The sequence below is a fragment of the Hipposideros armiger genome, unplaced genomic scaffold (genome assembly GCF_001890085.2).
Source record: "Hipposideros armiger isolate ML-2016 unplaced genomic scaffold, ASM189008v1 scaffold_273, whole genome shotgun sequence".
In the NCBI taxonomy this organism is placed as follows: domain Eukaryota; kingdom Metazoa; phylum Chordata; class Mammalia; order Chiroptera; family Hipposideridae; genus Hipposideros; species Hipposideros armiger.
The window spans coordinates 617,559-637,463 of NW_017731623.1; the positions used below are offsets into that span (position 1 = coordinate 617,559).

The following is a 19,905-nucleotide window of genomic DNA, read 5'->3' on the forward strand; positions in this document are numbered from 1 at the left end:
AGAGGGCAGTGTCACTGGCCCTCATATGTGGGATCCGAACCGGGGCCCTCTGGCATCCCAAGCGAGTTCTTAACCATCGCGCCACTCGGCCGGCCCAGGTTGTTTGTTTTCTTATTGTAAGTTTTAAGAGTTCTTTGCATATTTTGTATAACAGTCCTTTATCAGTTATATCTTTTGAGAATATTTTCTCCCAATCTGTGACTTGTCTTCTGGTTCTCTTAACAGTGTCTTTCACAGAGCAGTTTTTAATTTTAATGAAGTCTACTTTATCAATTTTTTCTTTTATAGACCATATCTTTGGTATTGTATCTAAAAAATCATTGCCAAACACAAGGTCACCTAAACTTTCTCCTATGCTGTCTTCTAAGAATTTTGTAGTTTTGTGTTTTACATTTAAGTCTATGATCCATTTTGAGTTTATTTTTGTGAAGGGTGTAAGTTTTGTGTCTAGATTCTTCTCCTTCTCTTTCTCCTTCTTTTTTATTTGCCTGTGGATGTCTGGTTGTTCCAGTACTCTTTCTTGAAAAGACTATCTTTTTTTCCATTGCCTTTGACCATTTGCCAAAAATCAGTTGACTATATTTCTGGGTTCTTTATCCTGTTCCATTGATTTATTTGTTTATTCTTTCACCAACCCCACATTGTCTTGATTATTGTACCTTTACAGTAAGTATTGAAGTCAAATAGTGTCAGCCTGACTTTGTTTTTCTCTTTTAATATTGTGTTGTATATTCTGGGTCTTTTACCTCTCTATATAAACTTAAGTATAAATTTATTAATACCCACAAAATAAATTGCTGGGACTTTGAACAGGATTGCATTGAATCTATAGATCAAGTTAGGAAGAACTGACATCTTGACAGTATTGAGTTTTCCTATCCATAAATAGCCTTTATTTTTTGCTGGGTAAAAATATTAGGTTGGCAGTTTTTTTACTTCAGCACAGTAAATATGTCATTTTTTTGTCTTTTAGCTGATATGTCTCTGATGAGACATATGCATTTCTTTATTTGTGTTCTCAGTATGTAAAGTTTCTCTTTCTCTGAGCTGCTTGTAAGATAATTCCTTTGTCACTGAGTTTTAATAATTTGATTATGATGTGCCTTGATGTGGTTTCCTTTTTGTTTATCCTGCTTAGGGTTCATTGTACTTTTTGATTTATAAGTTTAAATATTCATCAAATTTCATGCTCATGTGCACCTGTAAATTTTGGAGCATATTTATAACAACTATTTAAAGTCCTTGTTTGCTAATTTCATCATCTCTGTAATTTCTGGATATATTTGTATTGACTGTTCTCTAGGTTAAGGGTAATATTTTTCTGTTTCTTTGTAAGTGAAGCATTTTTTAATTGGATGTTACACTGCAAATTTATGTTGTTGAGTGATGGATTTTGTTGTCTTTCTTTAAAGAGTATTGGACTCATTCTAGGTTAAATTAATTTCAGTTCAGTTTGATCTTTTCAATGCTTGTTTTCAAGTTTTGCTGGGGCAAGTTTAGATTAGCCTTTATTTTTAGGGCTAGGTTAGCCTAATTCTATGGTGTGATCCTTTTAGGGTCTCTACTGAATGTTGCATATGTTTAACATGGATTCTCTACTCTGGCTTGTTTGCATTAAACTTCTCCCAGTCCTGTGTGAGCTTAATGAAATTGTTCAGTTTACAGGTCTCCAGCTTTATGGGGTTTCACCCATATATGCATAGTTCAGGGTTCAGCAACAGATGCAAGTGGATCCCACAGCAGACTTCTGGAGTTCTTTCTTTACCTAGTGCCCTCTAGTGTCTGACTTCTCAACTGCAAGTGCCCTCTGAGCTCTGCTTAGGTTTGCTCTGAACTGTTGTCTGAAAAGGGAATCCAAGCAAAAGTTAAGGAGGTTATAGGGCTCATCATATTTCTTTCCCTTCTCTCAATGTGATGTTTGTTGCACAACAGTTTTCTCATATAATTTTCTCATTTTTCTAGTTGTTTACAGGGGGAAGGCAAGTTCAGCTTCAGTTAGTCCATTGTGGTGGAAACAGAAATCCTTTCACATTTATCTTTGACTATAATTCTCTCTGCAGATATGCTATTGAAGTTTTGATTTCATGATTTTACTTACTTTAAATAATTATTTTTTATCCAGGGGTTTTAATTTCAATGATTATATATGTCATCTATTACAGTATTCAGCTCATTTTAAAATCTACTGTATCCTATTTTGATCGTAGTTTGTTCCTTGCTCCTTTTTATAAAATAAGGTTTTGTATACCTTATTTGTTCAACCATTTAAAATATATGTGTTTTATATTCTGTATCTAATAATTCCAACATCAGAAATTCTCGTTAGGGCTAATTCTGCCATTTGATGTTTGTTCTGAGTCTTGCTTACAATGCCTTGATTCCATGTGCATTTTGCAATTTGAGGTTCTGAGCTCAAATTTACTGGGGCTTGCTCTGTTGGGATCCTTTGAGACTTGGGCTTCAATATCCTGAGATTTATTTTTGCTCTGCCAATACTCATAATGTTATTACCCTGAGATTGCTTTAAGGTATTTTACCAGCTTGGGGTTCCCTGGACCACGCAGATGGTACAAATTAGAGCTCCAAACATGCATTATTAGGTTAAGCTGTGGTTAAAAATTCTTAAGGGATTTTCCCCCCTTTAATCCAGGACCCTAACCCTGAAAGACAGGTTTTTTTGTTTGTTTGTTTGTTTGTTTTTAAATATCAGATGTCTTTTCTAGCAGGTGACCCTATTCCTAAGCTCATATTTATACTGAGGACATAACCCTTCAAGATACGGAGGTTGGTGTGAGTTCTAAGTCTTCACCATTCATGGGTCCACAGTATCATTTCCTGGTTTTCTTGAGTCTTTAGAAAATGAACTTGTGGGTTGCTGAAACTGGCAAATGCTTTAAGTGCAGCTGCACAATCAGCTTTAACTTACCACTTTTGTTTCCAGATCCTTTCATTTTTCTGCCTCTCAGATAAAGATGATGTTGACAGTGATGATGATGATAATAATACTGTTAAGCTCAGTCCTGTACTTAAAAGGATGCTTATTATATTTAACCCAGACTTTCTAGTTGACTCATAGTGGGAGAATTTTTCAGGCTAGCTAGAACAGCATAAGGTGTGAAATACAAGTCCACTTCAATTCTTCACATGGCTGATACCTTGTCTTCCTTTAGGTCTCATCTCAAATGCCAGCATTTATCTTAAGTAGACACTTCTCCCAATTGGTTATTCTCTGTTACATTACTCTTTTTATTTTCCTCTCATCACACTCTTGTCTAATAACTTTGTTTTTTTTTTTCCAAAGAGGTTTTCCATGTATATTATTTGTCTCTCCCACTGGTGTGTAAAAGCCATGGGAATAGGCACCAAAGTTCTTCTGTGTTTGCAGCTCTAAGGACACTAAGGATAATGTGCATCACAGAATGAGCATCAAATATTTATTGGAAGAATAATTATTTTCTTGAAGCAAATAGAAATGAACACACAACATGAAATATGTTTCTAAAAAGTCGGATTAGGTCAGGGAGTGCCATATGTGATGCTCAGAATTCTGTTTGGTGTTTATACCTTGTGATCTAAAATTATCAAAAAGATTATTATTCTTCAATAATCTCAGAGAAGGTGGCTGAGTTAAGAACACATTGATGCCCACCAAGAGGGTAATATTTTCCCAGAAATCAAGAACCGGGCTACCCTACATCATTTAAGCTCTTTATAACTGAGGGAAAATTCAGGTATCTGGACAACTGTGGTGGCCTAAAATACAACAAACATTTCTATTTGGGTATGACTTGCATAATATATTCTGAAGTTGCTACTCTTTTAATACATAAAAAAGGAATAAAGTGATTTTTATTTCAGTATATTGAGCTTTTATGCAGTTTTCAGAAAGAAATATGAAAATGTCCCTCAGAGAGTAGCCTAAAAATATCCTCAGGACATGACACCTCCCACCTCTAAACAAAATTAAGAGTGCCTGTCTCACCTATCTCTCATGTGGGTAAGTGGGTAGGAACTCCTTCATAGGGAATTGAGTTCCATTTTTAGCTATCTTGGCACATCAAATTTCATGGTAACAACTTTGAGCTTAGAAAACGTGATCTATATATGACTAATTTCTCCTCTTGCAAATCCTGGGAATTCTCCTGTTGTAATAAAATTCTCACACTGTTTATAACAAGTTTCTCTTGGGGAAGTAATCCCCTGGAATAAAGGCAACCAAATACCCTAACCCAAGACAACAACAACCATAAAGTAAACATTTATTGAGTAGTAGGCACTGATTTAAGAACTTTAGGTGCATTTCTTTATTTAAGTCTTACGAATCCTCTTATGACTATTATTATTATTATTATTACGATGATTATTATTATTATTATTCCCATCTATAGGTTGAGGAAACTGGGGTAGAGAGATTAGGGAACTTGACTAAGGTGACATGGTTACAAGGTTAGTTAGTGGAGCTCATGTTCTATAACAATTCTTTATATTGCTCCACAAATTAAAATATATTTAATATTTAGTATGTGTTGGAAGCAGACCTATCTCTTCAGTTTTTAAGGCTGGTGATTCCACATTTTTTTCTTTCATTACTGGAAAACAAAATCAGAAATCTGTATCATGAGAGAATATATGCTTGGGTCATTATATGGAACACAAACCTAAATCATTGGAGGCTTTCTTTATACATCTTTCTCCAACTTTTTGAAAGTCCCCAGGCTGTACCTATTTTAAGCATAATAGTGACACTTGACTCAAAACTGTATAATGAATTTTATGTAACTTCAGTGACAGTCACTATTTGATTTGAACCTACAACCGTGAATCTTGTTCATTATTAGTTCATGAATGCTCCCTAACTAGGTTACCTTCTTTGACTAAAAATCTCAGTGGTTTATGATCTCTGTGTTCAAGGAGACTCTACATCTGATACCTGGAACCTAAAAGAAGGGTGTTCCATTTTCTCCTATCTCAAGTTAAAGTAATTCTAAAGAATGGCACATTGGCTATTTTGTTTCTTCAACTCTGATCACTTTTAAAAACTTGTAATTCTCCATACTTCCTGAAGGTGGTGAATGTTAAAGTGAGGTGAGGTGCTCCTGTAAGGCTTTGATAGGTATTGTCTTTAGCTGAGAAATTACTGATATATATGAACTTGTCTTCGTGGTTAACTTAGCCTATACTTCATTGGGTTTAACTTTGCGTTCTTTTGCTTATTTGTATATTTTCATGCTTTCTTCCCTTTGATTTCTTCCACAATTTAATCCAATTGGAAAGTTAAGTTCTTAGCACTAAGTGGTTGAGAATGAAATGCATGCACCTGGACCACACAACACCTACACCTTGTTAATCAGCTTAACAATGTTAATCAGGTTAACAATAACCCACAGCCTTCCGACCAACTCCACCTACACCTTGTAATGATGCCCTATAATGATGGGGGATCACCAGCACCTTAGTTAGGAAGGACCCCTTTTGCTTCCCTGGTGAGGTGGGGGAATACTGGGGACACGTGAGAGCTGATAAAATTTGACGAAGGCTGCGCTCAACTTGTTTATTGCAATGAAACATTAAAAAACCCCCGGCTCTTCATTCAATAGGCACATGTCTCTGAAAAGACTATGCGGGCTATTTCTCCACTAACGTTCCCCAAGGCCAGTAGCTTAATTTTTGTTTTTGTTTTCCTCTGTTTTGTTTACCTTTAACTATAGACCAAGCATTTAAAAATGATACAATGGTCTCATTCAAGAATCTTATGAATTTTCTACAGAAAATGGGAGTTTTAAAAGGAATTGACACTTCTTTAAGCAGCCCAAGAGAAATAATTACTTTGCCTCAAAATCAAAAAGCATTGTCACCTACAATTACAATTTTCTGAAAGAGAAATTGAAATGACAATACTCTAGTGTTGTTTTGTCCTTAATGCCTCCATGATTATACCATGCATTGAAAGAGCCTGCACTTTTGGGACACAGTGTCCTTGAAAAGATCTTTAGAACAAGGCAATAAAGAAAAACTTGAAAGGAGAAGGCCCTAGAGAAAAATGATACCAAAATAGTTAATGTCAGTTTCGAATATTAAAGTTTATTTAAATTTAATTTTTTTTTCAAATGGATTAGTTCACATATTTTTCTTTTTTGCTTGAAAATTGCCATGGGCAAATTTTAAAAAGCAGCATACTATGGATGATTAATTTCAATAGGGAGAATAATACCTTAGTTCCTCTATTATGTAAATGAAACCAATTTGTTTTAGAAATAAAAAAAAATAATAATAACTTCCATCTTTCTATTGTAAGTGCATAGTAACCCAGGGAGGTCATTTATTGTCTCAGGAACTCAGTTCTTGCATCAATAAAGTCCCTAAAATTTAGAATAAATACTAATTAAGATGTAAACTCCAGTCCCATGCACCCTTATCTAGTCTCAGAGATGTACTCACCTACAGTTTTGGCGGGCACTCTCGGCAGCGTCTCCACCCCTCGCCACATCTGGGCCCATTTCTTCTTTCAAATGCTCTGCTGCCTCCTCTAGGGGGCTGCTTTTGGAGAGGATGTGTTCAGGTTCACCAACGCATTCTTCTCTCTGATCCGTTTCAATCTGAATTAAAGGCACTTCCCTTGAACAAAGTGGTCGCCTGGTGTAGTTTAGAGGGACACCATCATGGCACAAGGGAGTTTCCTTTTTAGAATCGAAACCGTTGTGCTTTGTAAGAGGAGCATCTTTGCTTAAAGCCGACTCGGGGGGATGTTGGCTTCTGGTAATGGAGTCTTTCCTTGGGTAATCAATAGATTCCTGGACAAGAAGAATTGGCCCACTCTGCACTTTGCTCGAAGGTAATCTGTTTGCACCCTTCTCCAGTTGCAAGGGGGAGCCCCTGGAAACGGGCTCAGCCTCAGCTGCCTGGGCATCATCCATTATAATTTTGTTCTTCCGCATGAGGGCCTCGATGGAGTTTGCCCATGTCTCATGAATTAACATGGTTGTGATGTGGTCAGTCCCACCTCTCCGGTACAAGCAAGAGTCGGATTTGCAGAGCCCTGAAGAGGAAGCACTGCTGACTGGCTGTACGCTCAGGAAATCTCGCTGGCTGTTTTGGGCAAAGCCATCTAAGGAGTTGGCTTTGAACGGCGCGTTCACCGTCAACCTGGCCCCCAGGGATCTGCCGTCTGGCATGGATGACTGTCGGTAACACAAAGGGGATCGCAGAGAAGGTGACAGGAAGCCAGCCGTCCAATCCTGGCTGCTTCGTCTGGAGGAGGCGCTGTCTTTGCCGTCTCTTTCCACGTCCTTCAGCATGTACCTGTAGAACTCCTCAGTTATGCTCTCGGTGCTGGACTGCTTCGAGGGGCAGCTTGGCCTCACGCTGAGGTGGTCATGTTTCCTGCATGCCTGCTGCATAGCTGAATTCAGGATGCTGCTGGCATTCTTGCCTGCGTAGTAATCCAGCAGCAACTCAAACCCTCTTCCTTCATTTTCCATCTGGTTCACCATGAACCTGGAAAACTCATCGGTGATGCTCTCACAGCTCGACTGCTTGGAGACAGAGCTGGCCCTGCTCACCGGCTGACTTAGGGTGCTCATTAAACCCAGGCCGTTGACGTAGGCCCTGGCATCCGAGTCCTCCTCTGCAATGCTTTCACAGCTGGAGGCCTTCAGCCGGTTCCACCTATCTCCGCTGTGTAACCGATTCCGGGGAAAGCTCTGGGCTTGCCAGACGCCGTCCACCATGGAAAACTCGGTGAGGTTCATGATCTTGGCTGCCACTTCGTTTGCAAAAATATTGACAGAATCTGGGACGTCCTCAAGGTTCATGGACTCGTCCACCACTCTGTTCATCAGCTTCTCCTTAAGCTCTGGGTGCTCATCTGTTTTCCTCTTGATCTCGCTGAGCCGCGGCGGCTTGTGTTTCCTCACGGTGGCCCCACCCGCCTGACTCTCCTTCCTCTTCAAGGATCGGCAGGATACGTTCGGGGTAACCAGAAACTCATTTCCTCTTTTCCATGCACAAAACCAGGGCTGTTTTCCATTTGAGTTGTCAAGGCAAATTGCTGCGATTTCAGTTGCCATGGAGACAATGGTCTCTGCTAACTCTTCCGCAAAGTCTGTAATGCAGTATGCGTCTGTGTGTTGTGCCTGTAGCACAGATTGAGCAGGGAGCGGCAAGTCATTCTCTAACAAAGACAGACTGACTTGAAGTTCGTTTCTTAGAGGTGAGACACAGCTGTACTTTTCTTGGGTGTTTGGACTGAAGCCGTCCTCAGCATCCTGGGAACCGTGGTTGCACTTGGAGGCTGTGGGTGTCCATTCTCCCTCTGATGAGGCTCTACATCCACTCTCATTGTGACTGAGCACCTGGTGAGGGTTTTTTGTATCCTTTGCCATGGTTCCTTTCAGGTATATTTCCTCAGGGGATGTTTTTGCAGTCGAAGAACCAGGCACTCTGGGACTACAAGACAATTCAGATTGCAGTGTGGGGCTCTGAAAGAGGCCTGGCTTCACTGGGCCTTTGCTGTCTTGCTTTGGATGCACGTTATCTACAGCCTCATTGATAACAGGACTAGTGCTATGTGCATTGCTGAGTGGATGGTGGCTGGAGCATTCAGTGGCTTTCGTCCGTGCCTGACCAGCAGCCTGATCAGGGGGCTGGCAGCTTAGGTCTGTTTCTCTCCATCCAATGGTCTCCTTAGGATGGATGGTGGGACATTCACTCAGCTGTGCAAGATGGCTCATCTTCTTAAATGTGCAGCATATCACACTGAAGAGCAGTTGATTTGTACTTTCCATCAAGGTATCCAGAGTTTCAGAGGTATGCCTGCCGTTGTTGTGGTCGATTATTTTATTTGTTTGGTGAACTTCATCAATGGCATGCTTCAGGATAACACTGGACAAGGCCTGGGCCAGTTCATTTCTGAGGACATTTTCTGAGCACAAGGTCTGAGGCTTTGAAGCAGTTTCCATGATTCTCCTGGTTATGGATTCCATGAGGTCACCAATGCTGCTGTAGGTATTAGGCCTTGTCAGAACCAGAGTGGCCTCATTGAGCAATGCCTCTGCGATGGCTTCATTTCCCAGCTCCATGCTCTTCCCTGTCACTAAATTACAAAGTGGGGGGGTTGCTGCAGAAGACTCAGCTGCAGACAAGAGGCCACTTGAAACCACAGGGTACTTCACCTCCCCTGTTTCACCCAGGCCACAGACAGCCACGGCACTCGCCACCTGTGTCATGCCACACAAAGCAGATGGAAATGAGTACTCATTGATCGAAGGCTCCGTGACTACTTGGGAAGCTGGAGTTTGCCGTGGTTCACGGTCTCCTAGTGGATGGTTTGAAACCAGGGCTTCTTGCTCCATTTTGAGTCTTTCTGTGGCCTTTGGACTGGAAATAGTTCCAATCACAGTGGCTGCACAAGCTAATGCTACTTCTAGAGCACTCTGGGGGTGTCTGCTAGAGTTCTCTCTGGAAGGGACACCTGAAGTTTCAACAGAGAGTTCCATCTCAGGCCATGTAGAGATACCTGGCTCAGGGGCAGCATCACTGCCATCTGGACTCTGAACAATGACGATTTTGGGGAGCTCATTCCATGACCGAGGGGCCACAATGTCTTTTGTGGAGCAGCCACTGGAGAGCGGAGTGCTTCCTACAGAGACACTGACCACAGATTCCTGGGGTAGTGTAGGCTGAGACTGAGATAATCTAATAAATGCATCCTGTAGCACAGACTCTGCTAAATTTGTAGCGTACTCGCCAGTTGTGGCTTTTCCATCTTGAATGGGAAGAAGAGAGGTTGTTGCATCTTCATGATCTCCTGCGTCTAAGCTGTTGCCATGCTCAGTGAGAGTACCACAGGCAGAAGGTCCATCTTTCTTAACCACCCTGGAGAAATAAGCATTGCCTGGAATATATAGCGCCTGCAATTTTTCCATTTGGCCTTTACATTTTTCTGAATAATAATAATTTGTGGCTGACCTGTCATTTCCCACAGGTTCACGTTTCCACTCTGATGTGTTGATTGATGGATCTAGACTCTGCAAAGTTGTATCTTCTGTTCCTTTCTCCAGAGATCCTTCTGTTTTAATCAGTGATGCATGGTACTTGCTAATGTATTTGTCTTCCAAAGTATTAAGTGACTTTTCCTTATTGTAATCCCATTCCTCCTGGGTGGTTTCCTTTGGCTTTTTACTTTCCATAACATTGGCTGAAAGATTTATATTTTCACAGCCTAGTGAAGAGAAAATGAAGACCACTATTACTTTTTGGGTAGCAGGTTCTCATGAGTCTAAAATAATACTTACTTCCTAAAAATGCTTTCAAGTATCAGGTATCTTTCCCCGCCAAAAAAAAAACAAACAAACATAATAACATAAATAATAAAATAAATAACATTTGGATGTTTCCTAAAGAAGAATAAATCTGAAAAGGCTTTTGAGTTTCATTACGGAATGCCACCCAACAACATGGCTTTCAATGCAGAATACAAATGCAAGTGCTAGAGTGGAAGAAGGCTTTTGGGTGCTGAGATCTGGTCACCATTCTTCAGGGGAAAAGTAACCCCCAAATTGCATCCTATAGCTTCTTAGTGAGGAAAGACAGTGGAGTGGGATATTTAGAGCAACTTGAATCGTGGGTCTTGTTATAAAGATTTGCACTGGAGTTTGCATAGGACTCGCCCCAGGGACAGTAGCAACATCTGGATTATCTCTCAGGTTAAGAGTGGGGGAGAGGAGCCCATTGTTCACAGAGCTCCACTAATAAGTCAATAGAAACAGTGAATAGGGCCGGATGAGTGGCATGATGATTAAGAACTGGCTTGGGGTGCCAGAGGGCCCTGGTTCGGATCCCACATATGAGGGCCAGTGACACTGCCCTCCACAGCTAAGATGCTGAACAACAGCTCAACCTGGAGCTGGACTGCCGTGAGTCACTGGCAACGGCGTAGGCTGCAGCCCCTGTGGCAGTGGGTTGCCATGGGCTACCGTGTGTAGCCAGCAGCCGCAGTGAGCGGCCGTCCAGAAGCCGGTGACTGATCTGCCTCACCCAGGAAGAGCGCAATGATGGTGCCAACTTGGGCCAGTGAAGCAGCGTCCTCCACAACTAGACTGAAGAACAAAACGACAGCAACTTCTCTGTTCCCCTTCCCCCAATTCCCCACCGCTGTTCCCATCCCCCCAATTCCCCAATAAAAATCTTTAAAAAAAAAAAAAGAAGAAGAAACAGTGAATAAATGAGTGCTAAGCACTTTCTTGGGTTAGTTCCTTCTGCCCTCACATTAATAATAGTCTAATATAGTCATGTACCACATAACGACATTTTGGTCAATGTCAGACCACATATGTGACGTTGGTCCCATAGGATTATAATGTAGGTGAAAATTTCCTATTGCCTAGTGACATTGTAGCCATTACAATATCCATGTAAAACTCTTTCTACTTATTAAATAAAAAGTTTGCTGTAAAACAATATACGGTGTTATACCGGCATCAGTCTCCTACATCTCGTGTTTACTGCATCTCTTGGTTGCACCATTTTCTCTTGTGCTTGATTTATCTCATGTTGTTTTGTACAGTAATGTGCTGTACAGGTTTGTAGCCTGAAGCAATAGGCTATCGCCATGTAGCCCAGGTGTGTCATAGGCTATGCCATCTAGGTTTGTATGAGGGCACTCTGTAATGTTTGCACAATGATGAAATCGCCTAAGATGCATTTCTCAGAATACCTTTCTCATCATTAAGTGGCACATGACAATAATAAAATATAACAATGTAATTATAATATAAATTTAAACATAATAGTGCTATAGTAGCTATTACACTCCCAAATTATGGATAAGGGCTCAGAAAGACTAGATGACTGGCCCCGGGTTGCACAGCTTCAAAGAGGCCATGTGAGGATTCAGGCCAGTCTAACTTGGCTGCAACAAATAGGTGGCTTTTATGGACGTCTTAGGGGAGTTAACTTTCCTTCCAGGGATACTCTCCATCTCTTGGCAGGCAGGACCATTTCCCTTTAAGACACACATCACCCCTAAGGCATCTTTAGGGAGAATGGAGCCATCTAACCATTAAGTCTAAGTGCATCAGTCAGCATCTTCCCTGCTGTTTTCTTAGCCTCCTCCCTGCCCTGAACTCAGTTAGTGGAGATTGTGATGTGTCAGCCAAACTGACGAGGCCTGACACTTTGCTCAAATTCCATCCAGACATTTTTACAGGATGACTAACTTCAGAATGAGCATCTGTTTTACTGGTTGAGTCCTCACCGTTCCTATATTCTTCCACCTCGCTTTCTTCCTCCAAGTGCTCGGACGCAGTGAGAAAGTCTTCCTCGATTGAAGACAGGGAACAGTTTGTGTCATCCTCCACTTTCAAGATGTTTGTCTCCAGGTGGAGCTGCCGCTCCTGCACCAGTTCTAGACCAATCAAGAATTTGTTGATTTCAAAGATAATGCAATTGGTACTGTTTGGTCTGTTCCCTCTGGCACACTGGACCAAGCAGATATCTGGCATCCAAGGACACTGAAAGGACAGAGATAAAAGACATTTATTAAAAGAGAAAATAGAAACCCACTAACCCCGACCTTTCTTCTTCCACCAATCTCTCCTGTCAGAAGGAGTGGGGACCTTTAAAAGATTTGGAATATCTTCTAGGCTTATATCGATGAGCTGCTTCAAACAAAATAAAACAAAACAAGAAAAGTTCAAGTGATATTTGGGAACACAGGGTGCCTAGGAAAAAATTTGACCTAGGGTAAAAGAGACCCGTTGTAGCACATATTTTTGTTCCCTTCTAACAAAGGAAAAATTGCCCTGGGCAAAGTCAAACAGGTACAGAAGACTTTTTCGAAAGCTATTAAAACAGGAGAGCAAGGCCAGAATTGAGTCAGACCGCAGCTCCACTGAAGCAAGAGGCGATGGCATTTTTACGAGCTTCTGTGGGAGGACTGTAGTCCATCTGAGCCTGCTCAGTGGCTTTACCAAAGGGAAGGCGAACTTTTTTTTGTATCTTCACAGTAGGTGGTAGTTCTGAAAATTGGAGCAAATCTCCCAAACGGGTAAATTATTTTGTAGGTACCACAGTCCATCTGTTTTCATAGCTCAGCAATGCCAGGGCTGCAGAGCAATGTGGACTCTCCTCTTAGTCAACTACGGCCATTGCCTGTTTGTTCAGGGGTAGCCTTGGCTTAGTTGCCCTGTCCCGTTAAAAGTTGGTTATCTGCTAATTTCATAAGGAAAGATGGAGAGATTGGTGAAAGCCACTTGAACTGGGTTAATTGGGGAGGTTTAAATAGTCCCAAGGGCATAGCTCATGTTCTCAAAGACCATGTGAGGATGGGAACACACAGCCGCTTGGCACCTTCAACCCAGGAAATTACAGTACCAAAGATTTTTGGCCATCAGTGTAACATTTTCAGTAGTCCACATGAGAAGCTACCTCACTTCTCTTAACTTTAGTTTCCTATTCAATAAAATGGAGATTAAAAATAATACCTTCCTCTGTTTGTTCTTGGAGACTAGTCATAGTGATTTAATGAAATAATATGAAAGCACCATCAGGAAGCACAAAGGGCTATTCAAATGCAAATTAGTTTCTTTCCATATCCAAAAAGTTGAAGGAAGATGAAGTATAAAGAAAATGTTTTTAAAAGCAAAATAAGGTACCAGGGTGGAGGACTAAGAACACCAAGAGTAATCACCCATTTACAAACTGGCCCCTTTGGGCACGAAAAGTACAATATTGTTGCAAAGCTAATGCAGAGACAGCTTTCTGTTGCTCTAGTTTTGTTATCTATGAGCAGTTTTCTCTTTGTTCACGTCTTTTTCTTTTTACCTCAGCCAATGACTCTTGCTTTCATACTGCTACATTATTTTACAATTAAATTATACAACTGGAAAAACGTAAAGAAATGTGCAGAACATCCCTCATTGATTTATGTGTTTATTCATTCAACAAATATTTTTATGCACCTACTAAGTGCTGAGTGGTGAATAAGTCAGACATCTTGCTCTCACGGAGCTACTTATCTATGGTCTGTATTCTCTTGGACCTTATTTCTTGTGGATATTATTAAATATATATAAACACATACATAACTATCTATGCGTATATGTTTCAAAAGACTAATGAATACACACTGGTAAGCAACCAATGAGGACGTGGCACAACAGTTACCTTTTTCCTTCCTCAAACTGTCCTCAGTAGAGTCTTAGGATAAGACTCTAAAAAATCTTCAGAAAAATAATCATTACAACAGCCAACAGTCAAGTAAAATACTAAGTGGAAAATACAAGTAAAATAGATTATTTTCCTTTAGAAAAAACTTTTTTTTTTCTGAGATGGTTATTATGTACAGTCACAAGATCTGCTCCCGTGGCCGTTCTTTCTGTGAGATGCAGACATAACTTTACTAAGCATGCCTGAGTTTGAGTAGGTCTCAGTGCAACGCACCATCCTTTCTAAACTGCGCTTGTCATGTGGGTGCTGGGTCTTTGTTGGTTGGACCAGGAGGCCATGGGGAGAATTGGAAAGGACAAGGGAGTTAGAGTCCAACAAACCTGGCTTGCATTGCTGGCTGTTTCTCTTTATAGCTGTGTGACCCTGAAAGGACCAGCTAGCCTTTCTGTGGGTGAAGTGACACACAGGCAGTGGTGGGGACCCTTGGAACAAAGAATTTTGACATGTGTATGTTGTAGCTCACAGGAAATTCTTGCCAGCTCTTAAGAAAAGTATGCAGCATTTTAAACATGCTTTTAATGAGTTTTGGGCAATCGTAGTCTCCCTTACACTAATGATTATCTGGGTTGCTTTTCTGACCAAACATCATTCACCCTTCCTTTGGTTCTCACACCCTGTGCCATTTTTCTGGGCCACTCACAGTCCAAGTAATCCACATGGAGTTAATTCACCTCCAGCTCCAGAGCTGATCATGTGACTCAGGTCTGGACAGCTTGACTCTCTTATTCCTCAGGCCATAGTGATTAGTTCAGAAATGGGCACATGACTCTTGAGAGCCAATAAGACACAATGAGACTGTTGCTGGAAGCCTCCTGAACTTGAACCCATAGCGATATTGCCTCCTACTTGTCGGAAGAGCTTGTCTGATAATGGGGTAAACAGAGAAAGCAGGAGAGAGGCCACAGAGAAAATCCACGTCTGATGACACTGTTTAAGTCCTTGTATTTAATCTGAATTTTTTAATTACATGAAACAATGCATTCTCTTCGTGCTTACGCCAATTTTCTGCCATGTTTAGTTAGAAATCCTAACAGAACTAGTCTAGAAATGCTCTTAAAACTCAGGTTTGAAAATTACTTTTGGTCATCACGGTTTTGCTTCATATAAAGAGAGGCTGTTTAGAGGCACTTCTGTGTTCTCTTTTCAGACGATTAATTTCCTCACTAAGGAAATGTACTAGACTTGATTTGCAAATTGTAATAGGCTGTGCGTAGATTTTTTTTAATTAATGTATACTTTAATTGTTAACTGCAAAAAGTGATAGTTAATAAGTGCAATGTGCTTAAGATATTATAGAACAAAGTTTAATACTGATTCATATGCTGGAAGTCCTCTATAACACAATTATAAGATTTAATTTTGTAATTTATCCACTCCAAATTAATTTTTGTACACCTACCGTAAACCAGCCATGGTCTTAAGTGCTGCATGCACAGTGGTGACCAAAAAAATACCAACTTGGATCTCGCAGAATTACATTGTAAAGGGGGAGAGGTATTAAGTGAACATGTATATTGACCTACACTATAACGTGTTTTATTTGCTCTGAAGGGAAAGCCCAACTTACTAGAGAAAGTGTAATGGGAAACGGACTCAGGTTTGGAGAAGTGGATTAGGAAGTTTGAGGCTGACCATTTAAGCTGCAACCTGAAGAATGAGCAGCGGCTTGTCAAAAAAGGATCGAGGAGGCGTATATCTCTGGAAGAAGGAAGAACTTGAAGGTGCACATCTCAGACAAGAACTTAGAACAAGTAAATAATATTAATAGCAATAATAATAGAAACACATATTTAGATATACCACTAAGTGGTTTCACTTAACTGTTTTTTTAAACTTTTAGGGCAAATGAGAATTTGGCATTATGTTTGTTCAGAAAATTAGTGGGTGTCCAGAGACTAATGAATATAAGGAAAAGTTCAAAGAGAGAAAACAGAGGAAACACGATTGTTTAGCAAGAATTGTTGGATAGGTTTTTTTGTTTTTGCTTTTTTGTGCATAGATTTTTATGAAACATCTAGAGTAGAGAAAGAAATCATGGGTGGGCCTCTGAATTTTTTGATATTTTGAAAGATTGAAGAATAAAATATTTTAAAGATTTTCAGCAAAACTAAAACCAAGGAAGAACGATTTGCGAGGAAACAAATGCTCGTTATCTTAATCTGTAACTATCACTACCAACTTATCTTATTTGAGAAAATTAGCAATCTTTTTTATACAGTGTGCCTTTAGAAATTTTTTATCTATTTTTCTGTAAATTGATTAAACAATGAAAAATTTTGTTATTTTTCTTCAAGTAAATATAATAATTTATATAATAACAATGAATGTCAGTATGTTGAATGAGAATAATAGCATTTTAATTCTTACTTTATTTTCAGTAATATTTGTTTCTTCTGGGAATTTCCCTGGAAACACCCTTTGTATCCTGGGGGTTGCTATCCTGCATTTATTAGCCTGGCTGTTGGGTACATCCTAAGACATAACTAACATTCAAAAGGAAGAAATTGTGGGATTCTGAAATCACATGGTATGAATCAGAATTTTGGTGTTGTTCTTGAAACAGAAGACAATTCTGTTTTTTATTATCCAGTAGATTTGCAGAAAACTAAGCCAGCCAATCAATGCCTAGTGTGTCTGCTCTGGTTTAAGTACCACTTAGCACCATGAACTTGAGAAAAGAATAAATGTTAGGAGTTGATGTGAGGAAAGCTCTGTCAAACTTTAAGTGGCAACATTTAGGAGAAATACAAATGAAGAATATTCTTGAATGCAAAGACATTTTCTATTTTTATGCTACAGGAGTTTATGTGTAGTGTCTACTTGGGGGTCACACTGATTTGTGCCAAGACCTGATCGCTAGTGAAAACCTTATCAAGAGCTTATATTTCTTACCTGTGAAACTTCAAAATCTGTCTGGAGATTTCCAGATGTTAACCCGCTTAGGAGGACAATTTCATTTTCTTTTGGCTGTTGGACGTTCATGGAGTTGATAAGTTTTGGGAGATCTGGTGATACATTAACCAATTTCTGCAGAGCAAGAATCTTTATTAGTTTAGATGATTTCCTTTCACTTCCAAAACACTCCCCTGAAACTATTTACTGGCAAAAATAATATACTCATGTAACTATTCATGCTAGAGATCACTTCATGTGCTATATTATTAGAAGAGATTGTGTGAAATTGAAGTGTAACGGTTGAGTTTGGAATAGGAAATTCCATAAAGATCTAAAAATTCTTTGGTTCTAAATTTCCCAAAGTAAACATTTAATAATTACTGTCACACCACAGTTATATATAGTAGTTTGGGGATTTTTTCCTCTTAAGTCCTGGAATAAGTGATGTATTGACTAGCAATCACCTGTTCTAATAAATTAAATCATTATATTAATAATACAATAATTAGTAACATTGATTTTGCTCTGTTCTAGGCACTAAGCTAAAGACTGTACATATGTCACATCTTATTATATTTAATCCCCACAGAGCCCCTATATGGATTAGGTTACCACTGTTACTTTTTTTTTTACACATAAGTAGCCTGAGGCCCAGAGAAGATTAATACCTCACACAAGTTTATGCAGCTAAATCATTGCCAAGTGTCTGCTCTTCGCCATAGCAGGGGACCATCTCAAATCACTCACACAAATCTTCAAACACACAGTTTTTAAGATGCCAACTTGCTTTGGTCCTTTGTGTTCTCTTAGGTGCACTCTGCACCATAATTCCATCAAACAAAATCCTAGGCACAGTTTATTCTGAAAACCCCTCCCGAGCTACACAGATGAATGATATTGGAGCTCGGTGGACATCTATAATGGATAATAATCTGTATGGGCAATTGAGTTCGAGAAGCTTCAGGTTGCAGCATTGTCAGGAGAAAAGCATTATGGGAGTAACCGAGTAATTGCAGGTCTCCTGTGACAATCAAACTACAAATGCTATGCCGTTTTAACTAAAAGCACTATACCAAATAGTAAAATCAAACCATCTTCAGCTTTGGGCATGAAATGATAATCATATCACACCAATTAATTTTTTCCTGTTGCACTCATGGGGTCTAGTTCCGAAGGACAGAATGAGCCTTCAAGTTCTTGTGTGTTGTCAAGGGTTTACATCCGGATTCTCACAGCCTCAGATGAGTTTGGAATATTTAGCTGCTGCAGAGTGCAAAATGTGGGGCTGAGCCCCAGATGAGCATAGGGCTAGAAAAGCAAGGTCGGAGATAAAACATTTGATGAAAGCAGCAAGAAGCAGCAGACATGAGAGGCAGAGGGAAGGACTGGCTGGTATCAAAGCAGGTTTTGGAAAAACCTTGGAAAAGTCATTTCGGGCAGGGTGCTCGAGAATGAAGAAGGGGAGAGCAGAAACACCACTCTGAGGCACTGGGGGGCAGGACAAAGGGCCTGCTTGGAGAGTAGCCCCATCTCTGGGGAAGTGAGATGTGCAAATATAATAGAAGCAGGGCAAACTGCATGGGAAAGTGGCAGGAAGGGGTCATGAAACCACCCAATTAAAGAGTCTCTCCTACAAAATGAGCATCATTTACAGATGAAGTCATGTTAGCTGTCGTGCGTGCAGCCAGCCCCTGTAATGAGCACCCTGAGAGCTCGAGTTCCCAGTGTTACCTGCTGCAGGTGCTCCGTGGTGCTCTCATCCTTGTTCACATCCAGGTTCACAAAGCAGACCTGGGAAAGAGCACAAACTCGGTCAATGAAGTGAAAACCTGGCAGATCTTTTTGAAGAAAGCAGGAATCAGTTGGGAGCAAATGTTTGGAGGGTCCTACACATTTTTTATAGATGATCTGGCCTCAAAACAGGCATTTTACCTTTGAGCTTCCATGTAGACCTCTAACACCCTCATCGTAATTCCCACTGATCCCACCAAACGCTCTCTTCCTTTCATGGCCCAATGAACAAAGCAGTCTCTTCGTAGTAAGAGTCAATGTAACAGTGCCAACAAAAATCTTCAGGTTTATCAAGGGTTATCATGTCTCATGAAATAGGAGAAAAGATTTGTAGTCCTCTAAGCCTCTGTTTACAACTGCAATGAACACATCTCTCCATTTCCCTTTTCTCATTTCTTGCTCGCTTTCTCCTTTCGCTTTTAATATTGTCTGGGGTAAGTGGATTTCTCTTTGCCTCTTGGTTTTAGTTCATTCTAATTTATTTAATCATGTGCTGTTTGCTTCGTTTTAGCCATCTTAAATGTCCAAATAAGTTAGAGTATAAAAACAATAGCTACAATGTTAATAATTCAGAGTAACGATCATTTAAATCTCGAACATATCACATAGATAAAAATCTACTATGGGTGTTCAGATGGAGAGGGGGAGAAAAAAATCTTGAAGTTTCAAAGAGGTGAGATATGTTCTGAGAGTGGAATAGGAGTTTGGTGGGTAGGGAACCGGGTGGGTGTCCCTGGAAGGTCGGATAGCGTGAGTGATACTTGGAGGTAGAAAGTGCCACATACTACAAAGAAGCATCTAGGAAGAGCCTGATTGGGGCACAGCCCTGCAGAAAGGGACGTGTTAGAAATGAGGTTCTAGAAGGTCTGTGTTAAATGAGATGACAGATATGAAGTTTTACCATATTTTGCTAAAAAGCATCCAAAGGTTTTTATTCTTAACAAGTGGATTTGACCATTTATAACTCAGAAGATTAATTATCTGGATATTTAG

At 40.1% G+C, this 19,905-nt stretch overlaps 1 protein-coding gene across 10 annotated transcripts in view; it reads right to left on the minus strand.

The window, feature by feature from the left end:
- SPHKAP (SPHK1 interactor, AKAP domain containing) overlaps positions 1-19,905 on the minus strand; it is a 141,969-nt gene that overhangs the window by 24,295 nt on the left and 97,769 nt on the right. For 9 of the 10 annotated variants that reach the window (XM_019657109.1, XM_019657105.1, XM_019657104.1 and 6 more), the window contains 4 exons: positions 18,853-18,912; positions 17,119-17,253; positions 12,254-12,509; positions 6,439-10,219 (listed from right to left, as the gene is read on the minus strand). In XM_019657109.1, the coding sequence (XP_019512654.1) occupies positions 6,439-10,219; positions 12,254-12,509; positions 17,119-17,253; positions 18,853-18,912 (4,232 nt within the window). Of the gene's footprint in view, positions 1-6,438; positions 10,220-12,253; positions 12,510-15,793; positions 15,861-17,118; positions 17,254-18,852; positions 18,913-19,905 lie in introns of those variants that run through there. The other variant, XM_019657112.1, reaches the window with a different exon arrangement.